General features: G+C 45.5%; 1 protein-coding gene across 1 annotated transcript in view; it reads right to left on the bottom strand.

Annotated features, from left to right (window-relative positions):
- nej (CREB binding protein nejire) overlaps nt 1–27,084 on the bottom strand; it is a 106,009-nt gene that overhangs the window by 37,375 nt on the left and 41,550 nt on the right. Inside the window, exons 10-22 of the mRNA XM_075688325.1 lie at nt 24,510–24,892; nt 22,746–22,829; nt 21,573–22,048; nt 20,224–20,558; nt 19,558–19,676; nt 13,720–13,890; nt 11,754–11,911; nt 11,577–11,657; nt 8,787–8,843; nt 5,848–5,925; nt 5,362–5,429; nt 4,325–4,472; nt 3,619–3,879 (exon numbers count right to left, since the gene is read on the bottom strand). Of these exons, the coding sequence (XP_075544440.1) occupies nt 3,619–3,879; nt 4,325–4,472; nt 5,362–5,429; nt 5,848–5,925; nt 8,787–8,843; nt 11,577–11,657; nt 11,754–11,911; nt 13,720–13,890; nt 19,558–19,676; nt 20,224–20,558; nt 21,573–22,048; nt 22,746–22,829; nt 24,510–24,892 (2,419 nt within the window). The remainder of the gene's footprint in view (nt 1–3,618; nt 3,880–4,324; nt 4,473–5,361; nt 5,430–5,847; nt 5,926–8,786; nt 8,844–11,576; nt 11,658–11,753; nt 11,912–13,719; nt 13,891–19,557; nt 19,677–20,223; nt 20,559–21,572; nt 22,049–22,745; nt 22,830–24,509; nt 24,893–27,084) is intronic.

Below are 27,084 nucleotides of genomic sequence, written 5' to 3'. Positions count from 1 at the left end.
AAGTACGTGGTGGTGCCACGAAGCCGTGCGAATTATTGGGCATGTCCGAAAAACTGGGCGTCTGGAAAATCAGTCGTTAACTACTCTGGAAATACCTTGTGCCAATGACATGGTGTCAATGACGATTCGTTGCGATTCCTCTGTTACTGGAGCCAGCATTACCACGACTTTCGTTCCTTTTCAATAAAATTACAGCTAATTTTCCCTGATAGAAGCACAAGTTGCCCGAGTGCCCCCTGAATATTTCCAGACTATTGGAATTCCCTGAGAATTCCCCATTTTCCCAGTTGGTGTACACCCTGAAAGTGGTATTGGGTGCCAGGAAAAGTAAAGTCACCGCAGTTAGAGAAGTCAGCACATGGTGCGTTGAGCAGCTGTAGAGCACGAGCAGCCTCTGCATGTCGTGATCAAACTCACCCATCCATACTGCAAATAAATAGCGCATCATCCATGCCTTAGCACTGTGCCTGTAGCGCACGGGCACATAGTTCCAAAAGCAACACGGCTTCTTTGATTTCCTGATTACAAAGGGACGCATCGGTCACTGCCATCCATGTAGCCTACAGAAATGCTGAAACACGCACTTTACTGTGTTTACAGCCAGCACATGAATCGCCTTTCATGGCGTGTTTTGTCCAGCAGCATCTGATAAAATGGCCAGTTTCGTCTGCATTATAAGCATCCTGCTCCACATAACTTGCGCTAATGACAAGTCAACTGGCTATGTCTTGGTCCTTTGTTGAAGCTGCCATGCTGACAATTTAAAAAACAATCCCATGCTATACTTTGAATCGATGTAGCCAGCCATTGCCTGGGCAGAAGACAGGAGGGAACGTGAATTTTTTGGCTTTGCCCAGCATCACTGGTCCACATCGCTGGCCCAGCATCACTGGAATGTTGCAAGCCTGTGCATCAACAAACCACTTGAGCAGCACTTCCTCTACACCTGCATAGGTGGCCTTCCGCAGGCACTTTCTGTCCGTTGAGTGGGTGTAGGAACTAGTGATCTTTTCCTTGTTCTTTAGAATAAGCTCGATGGTTGACTTTGCCACATTGTACCTCTTCGCCAACTCGCAGTTTTGAGCACCTTGATACAGCTCCATCAACATAGCTTGCTTCGTTGCTATGTCCAGCACTTTCAATTTCGTGTCCGTTACAGGCACGGAGGGCTTCGCCCGTCCGCCATCCTGAAAACAACTGACGGCGCGACGACCACAACGCGCTTGCACCACACACACCAACAGAGAGAACAAAGCGCCGCAATTGATGGAGCAGACATGCATGTACGATATTCAAGCAGGGAAGGGTGGAGACTAGTGTGGAGAGGCCTGCTTCCCGTTAATGGCCAGAAGGCAAAACTTCTGAATGTCAAATCAGCAGCCAGCACTGCAGCGCGCCTGTGGAGACAGGTGAAGCAAGGGTAGTTGCAAGAACAAATGAGAAGAGGGGAGCGGAGTGGAGTTACAAGGACGGGTGGAAGGGCATCTTGGAAGCCACAGGCCAACACTCGTGGGCAGCGAGCGCCAGTGGGGACAGGGGAAGCCAACGCAGAGAGGGTAGCTCGATTGAGATGGGCACAAAACGGACACAGTCGACTCCCGTTAATACGAAGTTCACGGGGACCGCAAAAAACTTCGAATTAAACAAACTTCCAATTAAGCATAAAACACAAAAAGCAGCAGTTTATTTGTGGCGAAATCAAGTATTTTCTTTAAGAAAAATAGTCAGTCATCTTGCTTTGCTTCTTCTTGCCGAATCACGCTGCTGAAAGCAAGTTCTGCAGGCTGTAGATGTGGCGGAACGCTTCTTCCGCGTTACCTTCAGCGGCAAAGAAGCGCTCCGCAAGAGCAAGGCCCGCAGCTACATCGGCAGCCTTGGGTTGCGGCTCGCCTTCAACGTCATCGTCGCTTTCCTGGGTCGCTTCCTGGGGCCGAATAATCTCTACAATTTCGCTATCCGTCAGCGCACCGCACGTTTCGACTGCCTTGTCTACGGCGACGTAATCTTCAAAATTGACGTCCCCGAGAGCATCACCAAAATCAGTGCCGTCAAGCTCGCTTGTTGACGCTTCCTCCGCTGAAATTTCAGAGGCATTCTCCGAAGAAGCTGCCACAAAACCGCAAGCCCTGAAGCAGTTTGCGATTGTTTCTTGCTTCACACGATCCCATGCTCGCGCCAACATGTGGATGGCACTAAGCAGGCTCACCTCGTACTTTGTGGAGCTATCCATACACAAAATCATGCGCTCGAGGAGGTGCCGCCTGTACAGGACTTTAACATTCTTGATGATGCCTTGGTCCATTGGCTGCAAAACAGCCGTTGTGTTTGCAGGCAAAAATGCGAGGCGTATTGCACTCAAGGCTGGCACATTCACGTGAGCACTGCGGTGATCGACAAGGAACAACACCTTGCGGTTCGAAGCAGCAAACTTGCGGTCCAATTTGCTTATACAGCTCTTGAAGATTTCGGCCGTCATCCACGCTTTTTTGTTCGCCTCATAGTCCACAGGCAGCGTCTTCACGCCTTTAAAACATCTCGGCTTCGCGGCTTTCCCGATCACAAGTAATCGACATCGTTCCGTGCCAGTCATGTTTGCCGCGATCAGCACCGACACTCTCTCCTTGCGTTTGCCCCCAGCACAGTCGTCGTCCTTGAATGTCAGGGTCTTCTCTGGTAGAAGCCGATAGAAGAGTGCAGTCTCATCTGCATTGAAGATGTCTTCCGGTCTGTATTCGGCGAGATATTCACGCAGCATACACTGCGCACGCTGCAAGACTAATCTCGCACAATCTCGCCACTACCAGTATGCAGCGCTGCGTGCACCTATGGCACCCGCGTGGCCTCCGTGATCAGCTCCGGCCACGCGCGGCAGCCGCACGTGGCCTCCGGCGGGAGCCGCTTCGCCTCCCGCCGGAGTTGATCGCGGAGGCCACGGCAGCCGTAGCAATGAATAATCGCGCCGCTCCAAGAAGGATGGCATTGCGGGCGGCTGTGGTGGCGATGACACCAGCACGGAGCACGGAACTGTTGCAACACTTGAAAAATTGCACATTCTACCAAAGAATGACGGTCACCTCAAGGATCCCGGCTGAAATTAACTTCCAATTAAACAACATTACTCGATGAGGACTTCGAATTATCGAGCTATTTCTTCTATAGGATTACATGCAAAACTGACGGGACCAGCACTTCACTTCTAATTAACCGAAAATTCCAATTAAGCGGCTTCGAATTATCGGGAGTCGACTGTAGCTCGCCTGTGAGGAGGCGGGAAAATGGCCCGCATGCACAAAGGGGTCAGAGGCAGTCGTTATCTCACATCGCGGAGCCGAGTTTATGCCGTCCATTCTCTGTAACTGATTGCGAAGGCTCAAAGACTTTCATTGTGCGTGTAATTTTGTGTCACTGAAATAATGTATAGTTTGATGGTGGTGCTGGTTTCGTTTGTTTTATGCGGAAGTTCATCTTATGTGGGGCCATTACACGTGGGCTCGACTTTACATGAATAATGATGAACATAACCTATTTGTTTTGAATTCTCTTTGAGCCAAAAAACTGGCAATCACACAAGCTTACGCATAATACAGCTACATGGGGAACATGGCAAGCCTGACTCACCCAAGTTGTTTGACGTAGTCGAGATAACCCAGGAGGATCTCGTGGTAGACTGCAGTACGAAACCGTTTGGGCCTAAAGAAATGCACACTGTCCAGGTAAGCTATGTACACACGACGGGTGTTGGGCGGATGACATTCTGAGCCATACTCTTGCACGTGCATCCCAAAAAAACAGGTGTCCACACCATCAATCTCTTCGAAAGCAAACAGTGCCTTCGCACGGTAGGGAAACTGCTCAGGCCAGTGCCCTGTATCTACATATCTGCAAAAGAAACAAAATCAAGCAATTAAAACCTTTAGGAGACAATGTCCCCCTACTACTAAAAGAAAACCTGTACTTTCATTTCAAGCTAATGAAGAGGCAGAACTTGACAAAACGGCCGAGAGATCTGCCTCTGAAGGGTGTCAGAAAATTTGGATCTAAATTTTCGCAAGCATATCCACGAGTCATAAAATCACATTCAGTGTCACTTTATGCATACAAGCTACACCAGCGATGCAAAAATTGAGGAAAATTTATTCTCATAGCTAACAACAAAAACCTTTTAACCTGTCATTCAATGCACACCCTGAAAGTTAGAATTGTGTATGTTTACTTTAAAGTTAGGAAGCACTTCTCACACACATTATTACTCTTCGAACACAGCCCCACATTAAACCTGAAAAATAAAAATCCCTGTATATGGTAAGCCTAAACAAAAGCTCACCTCATCTTCATGCCTGGCTTCACTTCCACTAGCTTCTCTGTACAAGATACAACTCTGATCGTGACTTCACCCGCCCCAGAATCCTTCTTCTTCAAGTAGCAATTGACTCTATTTTCTATGAAGTTGGCCAGCTTGCATGTTGGCAAACCTGAAATCGCAGCCATGAAAAACATTAATATAGAAATCTGCATGTGCAAAGGTAAAAGTGCGCATGTACTTGAGAAAGTGAAGTATGCATAAGAAATCACAATTATCTTCACATGATAATCCTAATTAATAAAAATTGCTATTTGCATTGAAAAGTGTCAGGTCAGACACTTTGGGACAGCTGAAGCACTGCACCCGGTATAACTCACAGATGGTCCTTTTGAAACTCTCCATGCACATTTTTTGATCAGATAAAGATGGTTTATTAAGAAGTAAACGTTAATGCAAAGGTTCCTTTTCTGAATTCTGCACAGAAAACACTGATGTCAATGTCAGGATGCAAGCACATTATCACACCACGAATTTCTCAGTGATGCCAGTTTCAGGTCTTACTTGTGAACATGAAGGCCACAAAAGTTATCAAGAAGATTTTCATTTATCAGTGCTGGCAATTATTTCCGTGTTTCCTTTTAACCACAATTTGATATGAGGCCAGCCGTAGTGAGGAACTCTGCATTAATTCTGACCACCAAGGGATCTTTAACATGCCTCCAATCGAAACACAGGCATTTTCGCATTTTGCCCCCATCGAAATGCGGCCAACGCGGCCAGGATTTGATCCCGCGACCTCATGCTTAGCAGCACAACACCATAGCTGCTAGGCCACCAAGGTGGGACAGTCAAAACCTGCAATGACATTCAGAGCTACAGCAAGGATTCCCAGGTAGCATCGTCACTGCATTTCTTGCTTTGACTACACCTGTACTGTTCGATATCTATTAACGTAGCTTAACACAACATTTTATGTTATTTCCTGCCATAATTAACTTTATTTAATCTCTTTTCTCATAGTTAGACATACATATTATAACAGTGAAGAATACACTTACGCTTTGCTGTGAATTTGTTTTCTTTCCTCTTCTTCCCCTTTTGCTTCAGGCAATTATCACAGGTAAACCTGTAATGACAATGTGCAATACTCATATAAAGTGGCCCGTCGCTTATTACAGAACTAATGACCCACATTTTCGCTACCAAACAAGCAGCACAAGAGCCACTACCACTAGTAGTACACTTCTCGGACCGTTCAACCGATGTACTGCAATCAAGCTCCCTTAATTCACATAAGACATGCAAAATTATGAGTTATCGAGCACTTCAAATTTCCAAAAAGTGTTCAAGTTAGAAACACAGGCTAAGCAAGTTTTTGATGGAGGAGCCTTTCATGCATTCATGACATATCATGGACTGCAACAATATCAACCTTCTCTTTCATTCTCAGCAAAATGCCTGCCTCGCCTTTGCGGACATCCCTGACGCACAGTTGCCACACAGCATAACCACAATGGCAGTGAGAACAGCAGGATTCAACTCACCCTTCAGGCCAGATGGTATCGAAGTGTAGCACGCACACTTGGTGCAACTTGCGACCGCAGTCAAGGCATTCCACAAACCTGCACAAAGGTAAGCGTCACTCTTTAACCCTTTAAGGAAAAGACTGGTAAGCGTCACTCTTTAACCCTTTAAGGAAAAGACATGCAAATCAGAAAAATGTGCAAAACACATCAAGAGTAAGCGTAATCAACAAAAAGAAAAAATATTTTGTACAAATTTTTTCAGCAAGAGCGAAAAACTAGGGCTGTACAAATATAAAAAATTTCGAATATGAATCAAACAAAAATAATGATACGCACATGCACTTAACAGCAAGTCGGTTTATTTTAACATTTTGGAACATTGCAATTACATTGTCATTGGTAAAACAATAACACAGTAAACCATTATACTGAAGGGTTGTGTATTTGGCTTATACAGTGGAACCCCGTTCATACGTTTTTCACCGGACCGGGGAAAAAAAACGTAACAGCCGGGAAAACGCAACAGTGAGGAAAGCTCCGAAAATGAATGAAAAAAAGTGCAGCTTCAACTATAGACAATTTATTTCCACAGAGTGCGCTTAGGACCTAAAAAAAAGTCCAGAATTGTGGCTTGCCGTTTCTTTTGCTCGCTAGAAATCACCACACGTTTCTCAATAGCCTGGAAGGCCGCATTGCTGTCAGCGTCGCTGTGAGGTGCGACGTACCTGCGGAGGAGGTCCAGAGCCGCAACGGCTTTTCGAAAGCTACGATTTGGCAACTCCCCGGCATCATGCGGCTCGTGCATCGCAGTCTGCGACTTCACTCGCGACCGAGATCCCAACGATCTCGGCGATGCTCTGACACTCTGACGTCCCGACAACAACATCCACGGCGACGTAGTCGTCGTATGTGACCGCCATTTTGGCTTTTGGCGAGTTTTGGCCGGGCTTGGCTATGGAGCTGGCTGCAAGAAGTCGCACGCCAATCCGATGGCGGCCTCTCGAACTGGCGTGCGGCTTCTTGCAGCCAGTTCCATAGCCAAGCCCGGCCAAAACTCGTCAAAAGCCAAAATGGCGGTTGGAGCGCGTTGCCTACTTTAGCACAGGCGGGTTCGGGGGGCTAAGTTGCGACGTATCATGCGGGAACGTTTTCACAGCTACGACGTAACAGCGGGGTTCCTTATACATTGGATCCTATGGAAGCTATGCCGGGACCGGATGAAAACGACGTAGCAGCCGGGAAAACGCAGCAGTGAGGAACGTAACAGCGGGGTTCTACTGTATTAGCTTTGGAAAATTGAACAATTTCTGCTAGTTGTCTGTTCCCGACAACCTGTGCCTTATCATATCGCATCGATCTCCTGTAAACTCAGAGGCATTCGACCCTGTGATAGTGATCACTCATTGCATTTGATGTCAAGCAATAGGCTCATGATTGGGGGTGGAACCTGAAAAAGCGCACACCCTCACTGGTCGCAAGCCTGTGCCCCTTGCTACTGAAAGGCTGGCTTTCCTACAAGGCTTAGATGTCCAGTGGCTAAGTCTGTATTCTCATCGTTGACCATTCTCATCGTTGACGATTGCTCGGCGCACACCGTGAACATGAAATTGAGCCATGTGCAACTTTATGCCCCCAAACTGTACTTCTTTGCTCCAACCTTTGGACCAGGGCATCATCAGATGTGTGAATGCCAAATTTCTGAAGCGTCTTGTGCAGTGCCTCCTGATCAGTATTTGACTGAAGCTGTCCACACAGGTCAACATCCGTCAAAAGCTGCAGAAATGCTTACAGGGTCGTGGTGGAACGTGAAGGCAAGCATGATCAGCAACTGCTGGTGAAAGGCAGGCCTTTTAAAGGCTTCACCTACGCCACAAGACTGCGAGTACACGGAGGAGCTCAATCCAAAACTGTAGAATGAGCTTACTGAGAAGCTCCCCGTCGTCACCGCGATGACCTTCGATGATTACACTGACAGCGACAGCGCAGAGGCTACATCCGCAGAGCTCACCAACGAAGACATTGTGAATAAAGTGTGTGAGCAAGAAGATTGCAGTAGTGACGAAGACGATGCCGACACTGAATCAACACACGAAGAGGAAGAGACAATTTCCAGCTTGGATGTTTGTTTTGCTAGAAAAGATGCGATCCTTCCTCGGGCGCTGTAAAGATGTCCCTGATCACGTTCAGAGGAAAGTCCAGGATGTGGATGCGTTCATCCTGCAGCGCTTGCTGTCTACTCGCCAGAAGATTACAGACTTCTTCAAGCAATAAATTGTAGTTAAACTGTGTCCAGCGTTCTCGTTTATTATTTACATACAAACAAGCATGTCTGCTGCAAAGGTATGTAAATTTCATTGTTGTGTTACATTACTGACGTGAAAATATTGGTTTTTCCGTACTACGATAATTCAAATTAACTAATTAAATTTGGCGGTCCCGCAAAGTTCATTGTAATGAGATTCCACTGTATAATTATTATTATTGACCACCATCTCAGGTTTTATAAACACTTGGGCCGCGGCGTCCGCTTTCTGCGCCTTCTCATCTGTTAGCCTTCTCTTTCGGCTGCTATGAAATATACATGGAAATCTAAGAATCCCCAGATTTCTGAATATTAGTTTGTAGTACTGAGGCATTAACATGACACGAAAACTTAATAACAATCGTTATTCTGAAAAATACAGTATTCTGAAGTTAGTAGTAGTGAAATATTTTTACATTGAAACCATAAGTCAGCTGGGGATTTCTGAAAAATTTGTTAACCTGAAACGTTTACTAATGTGGTGTTTGCAGTAATGATATTTCACTGTGTATCAATTAAAAGATTCACTTATGTTCACTAAATTTAAATTTCACCAACTTTAAAAGTTCATTAAGTCAACCTTTAAACTGCACAAAACACAAACACTTCATCATAACGTCCCCTACAGCTTTTTAAAAAGTAGGGGCATACTCACGGCTCAAGTTCCAAGTGGTCATTCTTCATTTCAACAAACTGGTCCTTACGGATGGTTCTGCACAAGCAAGAAAAGATAGGAGCTTGTCTAAAGACCTCAACAGATCGAATTCTGTTGAACACAAAAGCATGAGGCTTTTTCATACTAACAAAGCACCAGCCCACACATAAACAGTGGTACAACTGCAAAGTAATGAGGGGAGAAAGAAAAGGAATATTAAACGCCTGTGGTTAACCCAACAGACCTGGCAAGTAATGGTCCAAGAGGTGTACAGTGACACCTCAATAAATGGAAATCGCTTAAACGGAACACCATTCTCACGGTTGGTTGGTTTTGTATTCATGCACTTTTTTTCAGCTTTATCTCGCAGTAATTGGAACTCCTGATAAACGGAACCGATTTCCCTTGCTCCATTGAAGTTCCATTGAAAGAGAGTCCACTGTATTGCCATTTCACATGGCACACACTTGCATTGCACACACACTTGCATTGCAGCCCTTACAGCAAGCGTGAACACGGTCTGAATTGCAATTCATGCAAATTAACCTCTTCAGCATCAATGCACTTGTAATCCAAGGTACCTTTTACTTACTGTAGCTTCAAACAGAGGCACTGAGTACAATATTCACATTTTACAGCCCAGCATGCTATAGCCCACAGTGTGCTAGGCTAAAGTCATGAAGCCAAGAAAGCAGACTTCAAGTGAAGTTCTCAGTACACTCTGAAGGCTATAACAGAGCCACATTTCATTCTTGCTTTTGGCATTTTTCTGCCACATAAAAGCAACCAGTGGATCCAGTTTTAGCAAGCAAAAAATAAAGTGCTGCTTATTGAGGGAAGAAGAACATGACCCACAGGCTGCTCATAAACAATTTCAACATGCCATTTAACATCAGGGCCTGAAACTTCCCATAAAGCTGGACAATAGCGTAATATAATAATATTTGGGGTTTTACGTGCCAAAACCACTTTCTGATTATGAGGCACGCCGTAGTGGAGGACTCCGGAAATTTTGACCACCTGGGGTTCTTTAACGTGCACCTAAATCTAAGCACACGGGTGTTTTCGCATTTCACCCCCATCGAAATGCGGCCGCCGTGGCCGGGATTCGATCCCGCGACCTCGTGCTCAGCAGCCCAACACCATAGCCACTGAGCAACCATGGCGGGTGACAATAGCGTCAGAATTATTAAGGCAGTCAAACACCTCTTGGGACCTCCAGAATCCTTCATTATACAAGTCACTTCGCTGTAAACATCGCGCACCATAATGCTCACGATAGAGCAGGCAAGGCATGTTGAATAAAAGAAAACCTTTATGTAACTTGGATTCAAGAGCGACGTAATGAAATATGTTTCTAATTTTTCTGAGCACAATATGTATGGCAGAATGTGCGGCTGCAGGCAACCTTACTGCAATGAGGTTCGCAGCATGCTCTCCAGCAAAAGCTACTGAAAATAAAGCTGCGGATGATCAAATGTCGCTATCACCTCCTTTGCTGTTAAAATTACTGGTTCACTTCCAGTATCCTCATCACTGTCACCTTTGTTGACATTCCCATCCTTTCCACCTTAGATGGCATTCAAGAAGTCATTGGTCGTCAGTTACGTTTAACGTCAGCATCAAGTGCAACGTAAGTGCAAGTACACCCGTTGATGCATTACAACAAGTAGATTCCTAGAGCGGTGCAGCAGTATTACTACTGATATTGGCATGCTCTTCAAGTGCGCTGACATTAGCGCTAGCGCTAGCACACAACTTTTGGTGACATCTTTGAAGGGCAGCAGCAGCACCGCTATGTGACATTCGTTGCAAAACAACAAAGTCATCCAAAATGCCTAAATTTCTGCATTGTACAGACGAGTTTGTTGTAGTGGTCTTCATTGCAGAGGCATTCACAATACATATAAAAGATAGAAATTCGTCTGGGACATAATCAATCTTTTGTTATACAGGTGATTTCATTGTAGATGTGTTCAAATGTATAACACTGAAAAACCAAGTTCTTTTTGCAGCTTTTTCGGCTGTAAGGTCCCGCATCTCACTCTCTTCAATCAACATTTGCAAGCCTGCTACCTTGGCCTCATACTGCATAAAAGTAAAAGAAACACATTTTAGCCCTATGTGGCAGTGCCCATAGACCGTGTGGGGAGCACCCGCCTCCATTTCCTCCCGCGTACCCGCGGCGTCCCATTCGCACATGGCGGACGGGTCGGGCCGGCGTAGACAAGGGAGAGAGGCACTACACGCCCACCCTTTCTCCGTCGCTCTGGTGACGCGCCTACCCCTCTCCCCCCACGCGGCTGACGGGAAAGGGAAACGTATCCGGCGGGCGAGGAGGACTTCCCCTCGCAGAAAGGTAAAAAGGCATAAAAGCGCGCCACCACGGGAGACCCTCTCTCTTGGGACGCCGACACCTGGACCGCCTGGACGAGAGCACCTGCCGCATCCCGTGAGTGACCTCGTTTGTCTTACCCACCCAGACAACGAGGCAAGCCTATTTACTACTATTACTGAGAGGACGTCCCTCTGCGAGTGTTCATTATTGCTAACAGCAATAAACGTTATTACCGTTGACACCGCTGGTTGCCTTATTCATTCGAACCCGGCGTAGCCGCCATTCCCGCGCTACGGGTTGGGAGTACCACGAAGCGACTGCGTGGGACTAGATCCGGAGCTTGCCTTCAGCCCTAGCCGCACGCAGAGTGGAACCCCCCACAACCGTAAGCATTTAAAACATAGTTGTCACAGAAGACAAAAAAAAAAAAAGGTGGTAAGCAATTGGCTTACGTCTGAGGCTGCGTAGGATCATCTCCGAGTGTAACAGAATCACCGGGAATTTCTGCAAAGCACTTTTGGCAGTAGGTGTACCTGTGAAGCAGTACACAAAGAGTAAAAACCATGTTTAAAACAACATCACACATGCCTCCAAGCTGTGCAACATAATGCATCAACATGTGTACCTACCGGTTCTGGTAGCTCCAGTACTTGGCATCTCGAGGAATGGTACAGAGTTGCTTGCCAAAGCAACAAAGTACCTGAGGCTGGTAGACGTACTTGCGACCACAACAATACCCCAATGACTGCATAACGGGGTCAATCTCCTGCTCGAACTCCTCCGAAAGCTGAAAAGATAATTTTTTTTAGCCTTGCTTACTTAACTGTCATTATGAAAGATTTAAACGAAGGCAAACAAAGGGAATGCCTGCACTTGGAAGACCTGCCAACGTTAGATTAAAAAAAAAAAACACGACAGTGGGACCCATAAAATACTAAAATTCAGCTATAAGTACAGAAACTAATTTGATTATTCCATATATTGACTCATTCTTAACAATTCACAGACTCTGTTCTGTAGAGATGCTGTGAACAGCCACTCAGCTTTTAAAGTTGCAGCAGCAATGAAGTGCACTGCAGACAAGCAGAAAAGTTTACGAAGTCGTACAGCTGTAAAAGATATGGTTGCCGTCATCCATTGGTTTGATCGGTTGATGTAACTGTCGCACAGGTAGGTGCACATAATCAATGGGTGCGGAAAGTTTGACCATGCATTATCACTCAGCGACTGTTATCATTTATAAATTGATTTTCTTCAAAATACTGCACAAATTAAAAATCTTAAAATAGTTGTGTCAATAACACAATCGTGAACGAGCATTAAAGATCAGGCATATATGACAAAATCATAAATGCTGGACACTATGGCTTGGTAATGTAACAACATTTCAGTCGTGATGCTTCGTGCCTCCAAGGAAAAAAAAAAAAGTAAACATCAATATAACAAACTTCAATATAATGAAATTCTTGATTTAACAAAGTATTTAACTTTTCATAACCTCTTGTCCGTAGAACATGATGCATGTAGAACCTCAATATAAGGAAGTGTATTTGTATGCAATTTCCTTATAACATAATTTCACTGCGGCCGCAAACGAATGTCGAGACAATAAATGGCAACTTCTGCCGACTCAAGTATATAAATACTTATAATCAAGTATAAAGATACTCAAGTATATAAATAGATGAGTATTCTTATACAGTCAAACCCAGCTATATCAAACTCGCAAAAAACAATGGTCAACGCAATGCTCAGGAGAGCCACCATAGACACTAGCGCCACATTTCCCTCTAGGGTATTGATTTAGAAACTTTATGGGGGGCACGCTCTCTATTGATAGAGTGCGCTTCCCAATCTTGGAGGCTATGATGCGGGCTACTGGAAGTCAAGCCTAGCTAAGCCAGCGGAAATTTCAACATGGCTGCCACCAAGATTGGGTAGCAGGGCTCGGAACAAGTGGTTTAGTCTGGAAGATTTTAACTTTGGGGCCTAAATTCATCTGCATGGGTCGAAAAAATGCATTAGCTCTACGAGAACCTTGACAGTGCATTTATGAGGTCAGAATGTCCATCAAGTCCAAATTTTCGGAATCAGATTTTTGGAGTCCAAAAAATCCGTCGGCTGCTGTAGCCCTATTTCTTGCTGTACTTATCCTCCTGCATCTTCTTTATGGAGAGGTGTTACTGCAATTCAAAAAAGCTCTTGTATATATTATGGCACATGGGCACAGCAAAGAAATACCTCCATATGCACATTTTTAGGCAACAATTACTGCAGTGCCACTTTCCTTATTCAACTTTTCGTAGGGGTGGGTATACACGCAAAAGTTTATTGCTGACAGTGTGTACTGATGTAAGTGAACAGTATGTCGCATTCTCACCAGCTACTTGTTCAAGGTCCCACAGTAAGAACTGTATTTTCAACACTCACACTGAATGTTTTGATGATGGCATAAACATTAAAAGCATCTTCAACAAACATTCAAATCTTTCATTCAGGCACAGTCCCTCCCCAATTAGTGTTCTTAGAGAACTCCAGCCTTTAATGTGGCCAGGATCTCACTGCCTTGCTCAGATGATACCAAGCACAACTTACTTTTGTGCAGTAGCGATACACACGCGATGTCTTGCGGTTGTAGAGCCAAGCATTGTCAAACATGAGCCAGACATCGTCCACATACTGCCAGGGGTCCTGGTACTGGCCAGTGTCCAGTTTCCGTTTGATGGTGGACAGGTCCATTGGGTTTTTGACTATGTCAAAGTAGTCCTGTGAGAAGAAAAGAATGAACTGTTTAGTGCTTAAAAATTTTCCATGAGAACTAATATATATGAAGAAAAATATGATCAATGCTTAAGTCAGTAGAGCTGATAGACATCCATTGCAACGAAACATAGCAGCAACGTTTCCAGCAGAAAAATTACTGAAAGACGGTTAATGAAAATATCTTTTATTCTAATAGTCAATTTCCAATTTTTCGGACTGCCTAGGGGCGGAAGAAGCATCCGAAAAATCAGGCAGTCCAAAAAAATGAATGCATGAATTTTACTGCCCCCAAAGGCTCAAATTCAAACCACCACAGGCACGACCGAAGCAGCTCTAAAGGCCTGCCAGTACACTTATTAGATGTATCAGTGCTCGCAGTGAGAGAGGAGACGGCAGGTGTACACATGTACAATTGCAGTCGCCGACCGATTTTCCAGACTCCAAAAGTTCAGACATGCCCGATTATTCGGTCAGCTTCGCGGCACCGTCCATTCTCCCCGTAGACCATAATGTATAACAACTGCCGAAAGCTCGGACACGTTGCAACCTCTCGTCTGATTTTTCGGACACTCCTTGAGCCAACTCGATCGAGAGCATCATGCACCCGACTATGACGGTGAACCCGTTCGTTGTAAATATTTTGGCAGCGGGTGCTATGCAACGCACTGGGAACCAGCAGACAGCACTTGATATTTTTTCGGTGATGAACATTTCCAACCGTGGTCTCCACAACAAGACATGGCAGAACTACGTGAAAAAAATAAATTGACCCCTGCAGCAATTCATGCGGCCGAAGAAGTGACGACCGAAGGTGCACAGTCGGTTTAGCAACTATACAGTGTGCTGAACTTGGGAAACGCTAACAACATCGCCGTATCTTTTGATGGTTCGTGGATGACATGTGGACACTCATCCCCTATAGGGGTAGGTGCAGTTGTCGAACTTTTCTCGGGGCTCGTGCTGGACTATGTTACTTTAAGCAATTTTTGTGCTGGCTGCAACTGGAGACCAAAGGAGGATGACATAATGTACAGTCGAACCCGACTATATCGAACCCGACTATATCGAACCCGTTTACATCGAATTATTCTATATATCGAACAATTTCTGGACACGATATAGTTACAATGAGTATATATCGCAAAAATTATGCTTACATCGAACAAAAATAGCAGCGACACCCGATATATCGAACGTCAAGCGGCGAAAAGTGCCCCCGGAAGTTGGCTTTCCCTCGTGGTGGCGGAGAAAAGCCGGCTGCGCTGCTCCATTCAACCACTCTCCCTACCGTGACCGCGCCCAACCGTGCTGCCTCGGACGAGCCGTCGGCACCCCCCCTGCAAAAAATGATCCTGGCCCGCCCACAGCGCTTGCTCAGACAGCCAATCAGAAGCTCTTGTGCCCTCGTCATGCAAGATGGCGAAAGTGCGACTTGTCTCGCTGTTTTTGTGTGCGCCTTGTAGGTCTTCTCCCGCAGTGTTGCCGTGATGAAGCGGCAGAATTTGCCTTTCGTCGTGAAGCTCGCAATCATAAATCGTGTCGAACGCGGTGCGAAGTCGGATGTCCCCGCAGAGCACAAGATTCCGAGGAGCACTCTCGGCACGATCTTGAAGAATAAGGGGGAGATTAGGGCTAAAGCGTCCAAACTCGCGACCCGGTGCCCGTGGCGCCCGACCCGTACGCACGGCCGTGTACGAGTGGTTAATCTGAAATTGCTTCAGCCGTGCCGACTTCCGCGTGGTCGGTGATGACCGTAAATTCTGATGAATGCGACGAAGCCGTTGCCAGTGTTGCCGAAGTTTGGAGCGAACTGTCAGAATTTCCGGAAGCTGTTGACGAATCAACGGTGGATGAGTTCGTGAGCGCAAATGATGTGTCGCGACCACGGGAGAGCCCGAAAACCAAGACTACATTGCGAACATCGTACCGAGCACAAGTGAAAGTGGGCACAATGAGGAAAGCAACGACGGTCCTTGGCCCACTTCCTCCGAAGTGATTGGTGCGCTCGCACTAGTCCGGTGCTTCTGCGCGAATGCGGAAAGTTGCGGCCTCAGCTGCTCCGACTCCTTAATGTAGAAAAGTGCGTGCGTCGCAGGCAGCGAAATTGCCAAAGCAGATGACTATTTCGTGCGAAACTAAGCTAGTTTAATCAATAAAGTGATTTTATAAATGGTATGTGCTTTTATGACATCCAATTATTTAGCAGGCTTATATCGAATTATGCTCTATATCGAACTGATAGGCGTTTTTTTGCGAGTTCGATATAGCCGGGTTCGACTGTATACAGCTTGGAGGGCTAGCCATTTATGCCAAAAGAACACAGACGAGAAGGCTGGAGAAATGGAGGCACAAGCTAGCCTTCTACTTTTCGAGAGGACCCTCAAGAAAAATGGCCTTCGCTATACAACAGCGTTATCTGATGGCGACAGCTGCACCTTTCTTGCTTTGCAAGAGGCTGATGTCTATGGTTACATGAAAATTGAAAAAGAAGATTGTGTTAACCACACGCAAAAGTGTATGGGCACAGTCCGTAAATACTTTGTTTAGCGCAACACAACGGACACAAGAAAGGCGACAGGACAGGGCGCTTGTCCTGGCGCCTTTCTTGTGTCCGTTGTATTGCGCTGAACAAAGTATTTATGGATCCGCACCAACTAGCCCGCCAACGCATTGCATGGGCACAGCCCTGTGCAAATTGGTCACGAAACACCAAGGGGACCAAGAACCTTGGTCAGAGGAAGGCCCACGGGCGACCTCACAACAAAGTTGAGCTTTTGCTATGGTTGGGCGCTGAAATCACACAAAGGAGATGTACAGGCAACTCACAAGGCTGTGGTGGCGACATATTACCACATTACTTCTAATGATAAAGTTGCTAATCACAGTCTGTGCCCGACAGGCCCAGATTCTTGGTGCCAGCAGAATGCAGCAGCAGCCCGAGGCGAGCCTACTCCCAAGCACCGGTATAACTTGCCACCTCATGTGTGCAAAGCATTGCTTCTAATTTATGAGCACCTCTCAGAAAAGAAGCTTCTTGAGCGGTGCCAGAGAGGTAAAACCCAGAACAACAATGAGAGTTTACATTCCATAATCTGGTCACTTGCAGAAAAGCGACGCCAAGCATCGCTATTCACTGTAGAAGCTGCTGTGGCAGAGACAGTGATGCTATTCAATGCAGGCAACAGGAGGACATCGGCAGCAATTCTGAGCGAGATCAGCCTGAATCCCGGCCCAATGAGCAACAAACGGATGGCTGAGAAGGACAAACGCAGAGAAAAAGAATGTGCTCGGAGTCATTCCTTGGCCGACAGTGTTCAAGTGGCACTGAAGAGACGACATTTAAACAGCAGCAGGCAATTAAACTACATTTCTGGTCGTTATTAGGAATGTACGTGTGTAAATACGTGCAAAACATCTGTTAACTTTCATTAAATTTTGTGCAGTTTGTTTTCTTTTTTTTAAAACACAAATTTTTGGCTTCATGCAATATAGAGGCCTCGGTATCAACACCTAGAACAGTTAGAACTGAAATTCTTTTTGCAGAATGAAGTCTAATGTTGTACTCTATGAAAGATAGCAAGCACATTTCTTACCTTTCATTTCAGAAATTAATTATTTTGCTACATTTTGTGCCAATCAGTGCGAAATCAGTGCGAAAATATCAATAAGACTGACAAGTTTGATTAGTATGGATGGAAAAATAAAGAAGATTATTTATATAGCAGTGTCCTCCCTTAAATTTTGTCACTCGTACTTAACCATTCCTCGCAAAAAACACCCTTGTATTGTATTATAAGATGAAATCAAATGCTGCTTGTCCAGTTCTATTTCATTTTTTAGAAAAAATAACTAACTGAAATTACCCTTGACGACGACGTGGGCGGTTGAAAGGTTTCATTTTCACTCGACTCCGCGGCGGCCACGCTTTTGCGTTTCACTAGTTTCGGTATCGTGCAGTTCTGCAGTGGCTTTGCTGGCTCACCAAACTCACACAAACTGCAAGTACCAGAGAATTCTACTTCCATATGATGGTGCGGGAAGCCCGAACGGTCTACGCCACTTGACCAAAAAGCAGCTGCAGCGGCGAATACACCATTCTGTCTTGGCTCGGTAGTGCCGTCTGTCGGGCAGGGTTTAACTCACCAATGGCAGCAAAGGATGGTGATCACATATGCAACCTCACCACTCTCCCAGTTGGCTCGCGAGAGATATGAATTTCAAAAAAGGCATTCAGACCCATGAGATGCAATTTTCTCGTCAACTAAGTCTCTCTTGGCGTGAAACAAGCGTTGCGAGGTTTCTGGAATGGTAGCTAAACAGTCCATGTCGACTTAGTATTTGCCTTTAGTGTCCCTTTAAGGAATACATACTGTATCCTGTGAAAATTGCCCCTTCCTAGTCTTGGTAGGCTTCACCATGTAACACTTTTCTATTGAGGCGAAGCTGTCCTTCGGGAACAGGGATTATGCAACACACCGCGCTTTCTGAGCTTCGAAGTCAGTGACAAGGACTACAAAGGTGGAGTCAGCGCCATTGCTGACAGCGACGAATTCTTTCAATGAAAAACACGACCCTGAACAACAAGAAGCTTAGTAGCGAATGCCGAAGCAGGGGCGCGATCAGCGATCGCATGCCCTTCCTCCATGGCAGATTGTTGTTCGGAGCGTGCAGCGCAACTGAGCCTGCGGTCATGGCAAAAATTCCGGAAAATCTGATTATTGGGCATGTGTGAAAATTCAGGCTTCCGGAAAATCGAGAATAACAGGGCTAAGTAGAGGCGTGCAGATTATAGTTGTAGGGAACAAATCAAATACAAATCGAATATTTTTCTAACAGTTTGCAAATAAAGTACAATCTTCTCACTATTATCAAACAATTTTCCCAAACAATTACACTGCACCTTATAAAGCATGCTTTATTAAAAGCACAAAGGGAGCACTAGAAACAATTAAGCAGTTCGTTAGCAAACTTGAGAATTTTCAAAGCATATGCAGTGATGTATTATTACCCTATGAAGTCTATAAGGCAGCCTTGTTGGCCAATCAATTTCTGTGTATACTTTCGTGACCAAATTAAATATGCGCGAGGTCTGCAGCGATGGCATGGCAAAAAGAAGCACTTTTTCTCTAGTTCGAATGGTCGCAGTAGATGATGCGTGTATTAGATCGGTTGTAATGAAATGTACTCATAATTCTGCCAATGCAGATGTTGATAGCGCCAAACAATAATCACTGCCAAATGCTGTCTAAACATTTCATTTTGAATGATTATATTTAGCCGGAAAAGTCTTGCTGTCTGAGCAACACAGCGCGGTTTTCGGCACATGAAACCACAGAATTTTAATTCGTATGCACACTGCTTTAGCAGGTTATGTCGTCCACTGTTGATTGAATGAAAGTTATTGCATTTGTGCTTCAATTTCACGTTTTATCTTGCACAGTCTAACATTCAAAACCTGTTCAAAAGATACTCTGTCGAATAGCAACTATTTGATTCGAGAACCAAATTGAGGAGAGTATTTTATTTGATATTTGAAAGTTTTGGATATTTGCAACGCCTAGGGCTAAGAAGAACTAGGTCACACTCGAAGCAACTTGATTTATTCCAATACTTCAGGCTCATAACTGACAAGTCAAAAGCAACCACCAAACAACATATTGATCAACTTACAGGAATTTGAAGTAGTTGAGGGTCCACAGGTTGCCGAAATGGCAAGGAGTGCGGGTCTTGTCTGTACAGTTTTTCTAATGTTGGCATTAAGGCTTGCCGCAACTCATCTGGCTTGAATACTGAAATGCATGAGCACATATTCTAAGCACTAGTCACCATATTCTAATCACAGTTTGTTGACAAAAACGAACAGCAGGCCTAAAAAGCACGAAAAATAAGACATATTAAACACCACCACAGTACACCGCCCAAAAAACCAGAGTTATCACATGAGTACCTGCACATGTACCAATTGTGGTGTCAACACCTAAACACATGGTTACCTTGACTGAATGATTCATGGGGTGTAATGCCCCAAGCAACAGTGGGCCTGAGAAGAACATTTAGTAAATGGCTCCAGACTAGTTTTAACCACATGAGTTTTTTTTTAGAGCGTACCTAATGTAAAGCACCACTTGCATTATTTAATTTTACCTCTATCAAAATGCGGAGACTGCAGACGGGAATCACCATAAATTCCGTAAAAACTACATTTCAGAACTGCCATATCAAACTAATCCAAAAATCTTGGTTATTTCACCTCTGCGTACCTGCACTAAGACAAAAGGGATACGTCTCAGCATTTACATGAGCAATACACATGCTAGTGGAGCAACTTTAGCACACCTTTTTTATTAGACCTAGGCTTTGGCGGTGAGCTAGCAGACATGGACGAAGATGAGGAAGACTCTGCTGCTGTGCTGACAGGCTCCGTTTTAGCGACTACAGGCTTAATGTCAGGCTTGGCAGCGGGAGTGGGAGCATCACCTCCACCCATGCTGCTGGCTGGGGTGGATACAGGCTCCTCCTTCACCGATAGAGGCTCTTCCTTGACTGGCCCAAATGATGGCAGCCCGTTTTCCCCAGGTCCGTCCAGCCTGTTTTCACCTTTGCCTATGGAGCGCAGGTCTGGCTTGCAGTCCACCTCCATCTTGCTCCCATCTTTCATTGACTTGGGTCCCCTGCACAAATAACAGCACATCAGAAGGCAAACGACGGCACAGCAAAGGCTAAGAAGGCTGAAATAGTCCATGCATGACATAACACGATGTTACCACTAGCTACTTTGGCACCTCTGGCACCCGGCTGCACCTTGGTGTGAATATGCCATTTTTCACTTAGCGTTGCAGTTCACCTGGTGAACAAGATCTTCCACTTCTCTGATGGCAAGCGATGACAAACGTAGCAGTAGACTATAGCTTTATGGCTTGGAGCAAACTGAATTTGACATTGTTTCGTGCCGAGTTTCGCACACCCGAGCAGACGACGAAAATCCGTCAATGGCATGGTGTTATCACGGTCATTTGCAACAACCGACGAATTAAATTGCGCATGGGGACTACTTTATTGAGGGCTTTTCTTCATAGCCCTTCAGTGCACAGAGTAGCGGTGGCGCGAAAACTAAACGAGAAGAGTTGCTCTTTCAAACAAGACCAAGATGGCTGTCATCTAAAACTTAGAACGGCAACTGCGCAACACGGAAAAAGGCCCTTTTTGGCACATTTGTCAATAAAAATACAGCTCACCGACATGATATAAAATACTATTACGAACAAAAGATTGGTCCAGGATGCATAAAAATTTGTGAGATAATGCGTCAGACACTGTATAATCCAAAAATAACGTTTTCAAAAAAGTGACTTCTCCGAGATTTTTCTGCCTCTAAGACCTGTGTCCCCTCTTAAAATGGAAAGCAAGGCAATATCTTGCTATAAAATCAGACAGAAACACACACATTCTCATGTCGGACTGAACAGTTATAATTAGATGTGGACATTATGCAATAAGCCCTGCCCAAACAAATTTTTTATTCATGTGCTCCCGTTATCATTTATTTTAAACATGAAATGCAAAACCTGCAGTTCCTTCTTATTCTGCTTGAAAATTTTTGTACAACTTGTAGCTTTCTAGCAGTAGATACACTACATCAAAGCAACTTCAGACTAAGTACAGCATGAACAGAAAGTTATACTCACCCTGAGCTACTGTCAAAGTTTTCAATGGACTTCTTGCCCTGCGCAGGTGTGGTGGCAGCCGACCCTTCAGGTGTGGACAGGGTGAGTGACAGATCGGGGTCAGGGCCCCGAGATGACTCTTCAGGGTCCTCAGTGGCCAGGATCTGGTCAGGTAGTTGCTGAGATGGTGGTGGCAGTGGTGCTGGCACAGGAGCTCCCAGAGGAGTCGGTGGCTGGGAACCCCCTAGACTCGAGGGCACAGACGAGGCCCGCGGCGGCTGCTGGCTAGGCGGGCCCTGCGGCTGAGGTGTCGAAGCCTGGCCCAGCAGGGACGACTGCTGCATCAGGCCTGCTGTGCTGCCCGGTGGCGTCTGCTGGGGCGGCAGCGGCTGCTGCTGCGGTGGCTGTTGTGGCGGCTGCTGTGCCTGCTGCTGCAGGTGCCCCTGAGGCTGGCTCACTGGTGTCGAGGTGAGCTGTGATTGTAGCATCTGGGACATCTACAAGGGGTCACAGGCACCAAACGTCAGCAATGCGAATCCGCACACCAATTTCCGGGGAAGCTACATGCACTCAAGGTCATATTCTCACCTAACACGAAAGCTACAGAAAAACTGCAGAACTGCAAGAAATACACACAAAGCATTAACATCATCCCTTCCTTGAACCCCAACCCTGTCCCAAACCCCCAAATCCTGTTCCACACTGTTGCCTTTCGAAATGTTCATTGCACACGCCCAATTTGCACTTCACTGTCATATTTTCAATTCTTCATTTTTGGAGGATGCCAGTTGCTCCTCTTTTTAGAGGCTGTATGGATTTCTTTCTGGCTTTATATGCGGCACCCCGATGAAATGGCCTCCTCAGAAACAGCATGGCGAGAGACCCCAAAACACACACCCACAGGAGCCACTGAACAAGTTTCAAAGAAGGTCAGATCTCAAGTAGTCTTGCAAAGCATCACATCTTCCATGCCCCACTGTTGCAAACTCACCAAGCATAGTTCATCACAGCTGCAAAATACTCGTGTCTCAAGGCTAAAAGAGAGCAATACCAGCACAACTGAGGGCCCGATCTTCCACAACACATGGCTCCATTAGCAGTTGTCTTCCTGTCAGCGCTCAATACTCCAATGCATTATTATCAGCCCTCATTACAGAGAACTAATCTTGCATAAGAGAGCACAAAGCACATCACCTGTGCAGATGCTCCAGAGCCTGCTGCACCACCTAGTTGCACTTGACTTGTTTGGTTCATCAGCTGCTGGGCTTGCTGCTGAATCTATAGAACAGCAGGGCAAGGTGTCAACTTTAACAACGGACTACTCTGAATTTACAAAATTCAATAAAATCTTTCATTCACTTTGTCCTCATGTACAGCCGGTCATAAGATTTATGTTGACTGCTTTTTATCTCTCCCTCCTCCAGTAACAAAATGCACTTTTGAAATGCAGGGAGGTACACAAGCATTTTTTTTCATTTTGTAACAAAACAACGTTACCTGATGCCCGCCGAACACCATACTTGTACGAGTGCACTTATGACCTGCCCTTAACATGGAATACCTAACTATTCAAAGGGAATACAGCTGAACTAATAATCATATTTTAGAAAAAAAATTAAATTCTGGGGTTTTACATGCCAAAACCACTTTCTGATTATGAGGCATGCTGTAGTGGAGGACTCCGGAAATTTCGACCACCTGGGATTCTTTAACGTGCACATAAATCTATATACACGGGTGTTTTCGCAATTCGCAACATATTTTAGAAGTTCATAGGAGAGACCTCTATTGTCTTCTGCTGGCCCTTGTACGTGTTGGGTTTTATATCAGTAAAATGTTACTCATGGGCTTTCAACTGACATGCAGCATGAAAACGTCTGTGGTATTCAACATCATGGCTCACCTATAACGGATGGCAGAATATTAACTGGCTGTTGCCTTTAACAACAGATGCCACTGCACATGCTATCAAAGTACACAGTGTTTGAAATCAATGCATACTGCCAAATAGAACAAATATATTGCCCATATTTGCACAAACAGCAAGCAAAACACATCTTAGAGAGCAAATAGCCTCTTGCATTTCTTTGATGGCGTCATGCCTTGGCTTGCTTCAGATGTTCCGAAGTCATCACAAGAATCATGGTAACAGCGAGATGCAGCTCGAGGGTACTTATGCTTAGGCATCTCATGTGCAGCATAGCTGCAACATCTAGGCAATGCAGCATAACATGCATTGAAGCACGCCACAGACCTCAAATATCTCCAGTTTGGAGCAGAGCTTTTTGTTGAAGATTTGGGATACAGGCGCTGCAACTAACTGTACCACTTGGCACGCCTATTTACAGGCTGCAGAATTTGCGTCAAAGCAGAATGCTCTTATCGCACAGGCCAGCCAGGTTCAATTCCCCACTGGAGTGAATTCTTTAGTGTTCAGTTTATATTGTGCATGTAGCCAGGTTTCTAAATTACCATGTTCCAATAACATGGCTAACAAGGCATACACACTCGCTTTGAAACACTGTCATTATGACTCACTTATTGTCATAAGCTGACCACAGCAATCTGGGAACAATATGATCGACAAGTTTGTACCATCTCTGCACTGTACAGGCTTTCAATTTTTAGAGACCTACTGAAAGCTGGCCACTTGACACATTCGTGTAATGTGACAAAAACAGCATTAATTTCTATTTCTTTCAGTAATAACTCACCCAAACTACACAATTGCAAGGAAAATTGCTCACTGCTAAAGCTTTATGTAATAAGCATCCCCAACTCACTTCTAAGCTTCCTTGGCCAACATTCAAGCAATTACTTTGCAGCGTGACTAAATGTGGTTCACTTAGCTACCAATGGGAGGAGACAAATGTCAAGAAATTGCAGCACTGCCCAAGGTAATAGTCCCAGCAACATGCTCCATGCTGCCACTGTGCTTTCATTTAAGGCCGCACTCACCAGATGTCTTTTCATGGCTTCAAACTGCTGTGACTGTGGGAACTGGCTGTTGAGTGCACCCATGCCTCCGTCCAGGGATCCAGCCAAGGCACTGCCCCCTCCAGCAACACCCCCAAAGTTTGGCGGTGCTGCCGTCTGTGGCTGCGGTTGCTGCGGTTGTTGCTGCTGCTGCTGCGGCGGCTGCGTCTGCTGCTGCAGTGGTCCCCCAAAGCCAGTCGGTGCCCCTGGGGGAGCCCCTAAGGAGTTCGGGGGAAAAGGCCCGGGCACAGTGATATTGGGGGGTGCCATACGCTGGGGCACTGGTGCGCCCAACGCTCCAGTGGCACCAGTCAGGTGGGAAGGTGCTCCAGGCTGCATCTGGGAATTGACGGCTGCACCCAACCCTGTAAAATCAACACTTTACTGTAAAGGATATGCCACCATAAAAAAATTAAAAGCAATAAAGGGGTTACTACAGTAGACACTCGTTGCAACAGACGATGAAAATTCAGCGAAAAAGACCCATTATATCCGATATCCAATCTATCCAAAATTAGGATCGAAGTATGATGTGAAATGGCAAAACATTGCATACGGTACAGTCCACTAATAACACTCATTACGATACCACATATATCAATATATCGGTTATAACTTATGCATTAATGCTATCTGCAAGGTGTCAACGTTGCTTGGGCCTGATCACTTGCTGGCGACAGCACAAGGGGTAGAGTTTGGCGCGAGAAGACGGCCAGGAGTTGACCTCGGCATTCAGGGTGTCTACCAAGTTGACATTTCCAAATTCCCCGAGTTTTCCAGGTTTTCCCTGAGTGCCTTTGCACATTTCCCTGAGTGATGCAGAACTATGCTTTATGTCAAGACGAGCTGAAAACATATCGCCTGATTCTATCACTCTCGAGTAAGCAGATGAAAAAAATAAAAAAGCGACTTAATCCAATTTGAATACTAAGGAGTAGTGTTTATTCAAAAAGAGAATAGAAGGCAGGGGTTAGTAAAATGCACAGCAAATAAAGTGTCTTCGAAAAAATTGCAAATGAAGTCGGACATTCACAAATACGAATAAAAAGGAGATGCACATAGAAGCAAATATATTCAAATATGAGCTATTTCTATCAACTGATAGCAAGCTCAGTGGCACGAGGCCCGAACTCTGTCACAATTGAGATTCTCTCTCAACCACTCGTAAGTCAACCTCAACTGTCCTGACATACTCTCAGCCCAAGCATTACGCCTGAGTGTTGTGTTTCACTGCTTTAACGAGCTTATTTTGGTTTGGATGAAGGACACCTGCATCTCGGCATCAGCCAAAACTTTGTTTTTGAGCTCAAGCTCCTTCCAAACGGCGGCAGCAAGCTTCCTTTCCCGTTTATTCTTCAATGCGTACATCATTTCTGTTCTTGTCCTCCTTCTGCCACTCGTTCGCCCCAAGGACCATTTGAAGCATCTTGGTCAGTTGCACAGGCCACGGCCGATTTTTAGAACTCTTAGGGGTCGCGAATATGTTCGAAAAATCGGCCAGTTGGAAAAAAAAAAATGCGTGTCATTTACTGCCCTTAAGGGCTCAAACCGCCACAGGCACGTTTGAAAACGCTATGAAGGCCTGTCGGTACACATATTAGGCATATCGGTGCACGTACTGCGACAGGAAATACTGGGTGCACGTGTGTATAATTAAGGAATACATACTGTTTTCCATGGCAATAGCCCCTTCCCACACTTGTTATGCTTCACCATGTAACATTTCTGTACAGAGGCGAAGCTAACTTTCGGGAACCGGCGTTATGCAACATGCAGTGTTTTCTAAGTTTCTAAGACAATCGCGAGGAACTCAAAGGCGGAGTCCGTGCCATTGCTGACAGCAGCTAATTCTTTTAATAAAAAACTCGGCACCCAACGGCAAGAAGCTTCATAGCGAACGTCGAAGCAGCTAGGCCTAGCGTTGCCGCAGTGGTGGCAACGGCTGCCAGCGGATCCGCGTGCGAGAGTGCCGGTTCGAAGTGGCGAAGTAATCAAAACGGCGGCAGTGGTGCCTTTGATTATTGGCGTTTTGGACCTGCGGTCAGGGCAAAACGTCCAGAAAATCGGACGGCGAAGAGTTCTTGCGTCCGAAATTTCACACGTTCTGATACGTTGACTCTATGGAGCACGTGGCGAAGCCGCGACGCCGTCCAAGTTATCGGGAATCCGCAAAGTCGGTCATTGAGCGCACACTGTCAACTCCTCCAGCCGACGACAGGGCGTCAAAGACGATTAATTACAATTCCTGTCTGTTGCTCGAGCCAGCATTACCGCGACTTTCGACGCTTTCAATAAAATTGCCGCTAATTTTCCCTGATAGAGGCCCAAATTCCCCGAGTTTTCCCTTATTTTTTCCAGACTACTCAAAATCCCTGAGAATTCCCGGTTTTCCCAGTTTTCCCGGTTGGTAGACACCCTGGCATTGCATCCACAGTGCCGCATGGCATTACTAGGGTGGTTTGCGTGGTGGCGCAATAGACACTCAGGCTAACGTTTTGCTTTGTGTATCAAGAAATTCTAAAAACAGAAAGCTTATATTTGCAAGAATATATTCTAT

The sequence above is a fragment of the Dermacentor variabilis genome, chromosome 4, assembly GCF_050947875.1.
Source record: "Dermacentor variabilis isolate Ectoservices chromosome 4, ASM5094787v1, whole genome shotgun sequence".
In the NCBI taxonomy this organism is placed as follows: Eukaryota; Metazoa; Arthropoda; class Arachnida; order Ixodida; family Ixodidae; genus Dermacentor; species Dermacentor variabilis.
The sequence above is the reverse complement of the archived record's forward strand: the minus strand, read 5'-3'. Positions and strand labels throughout refer to the sequence as shown.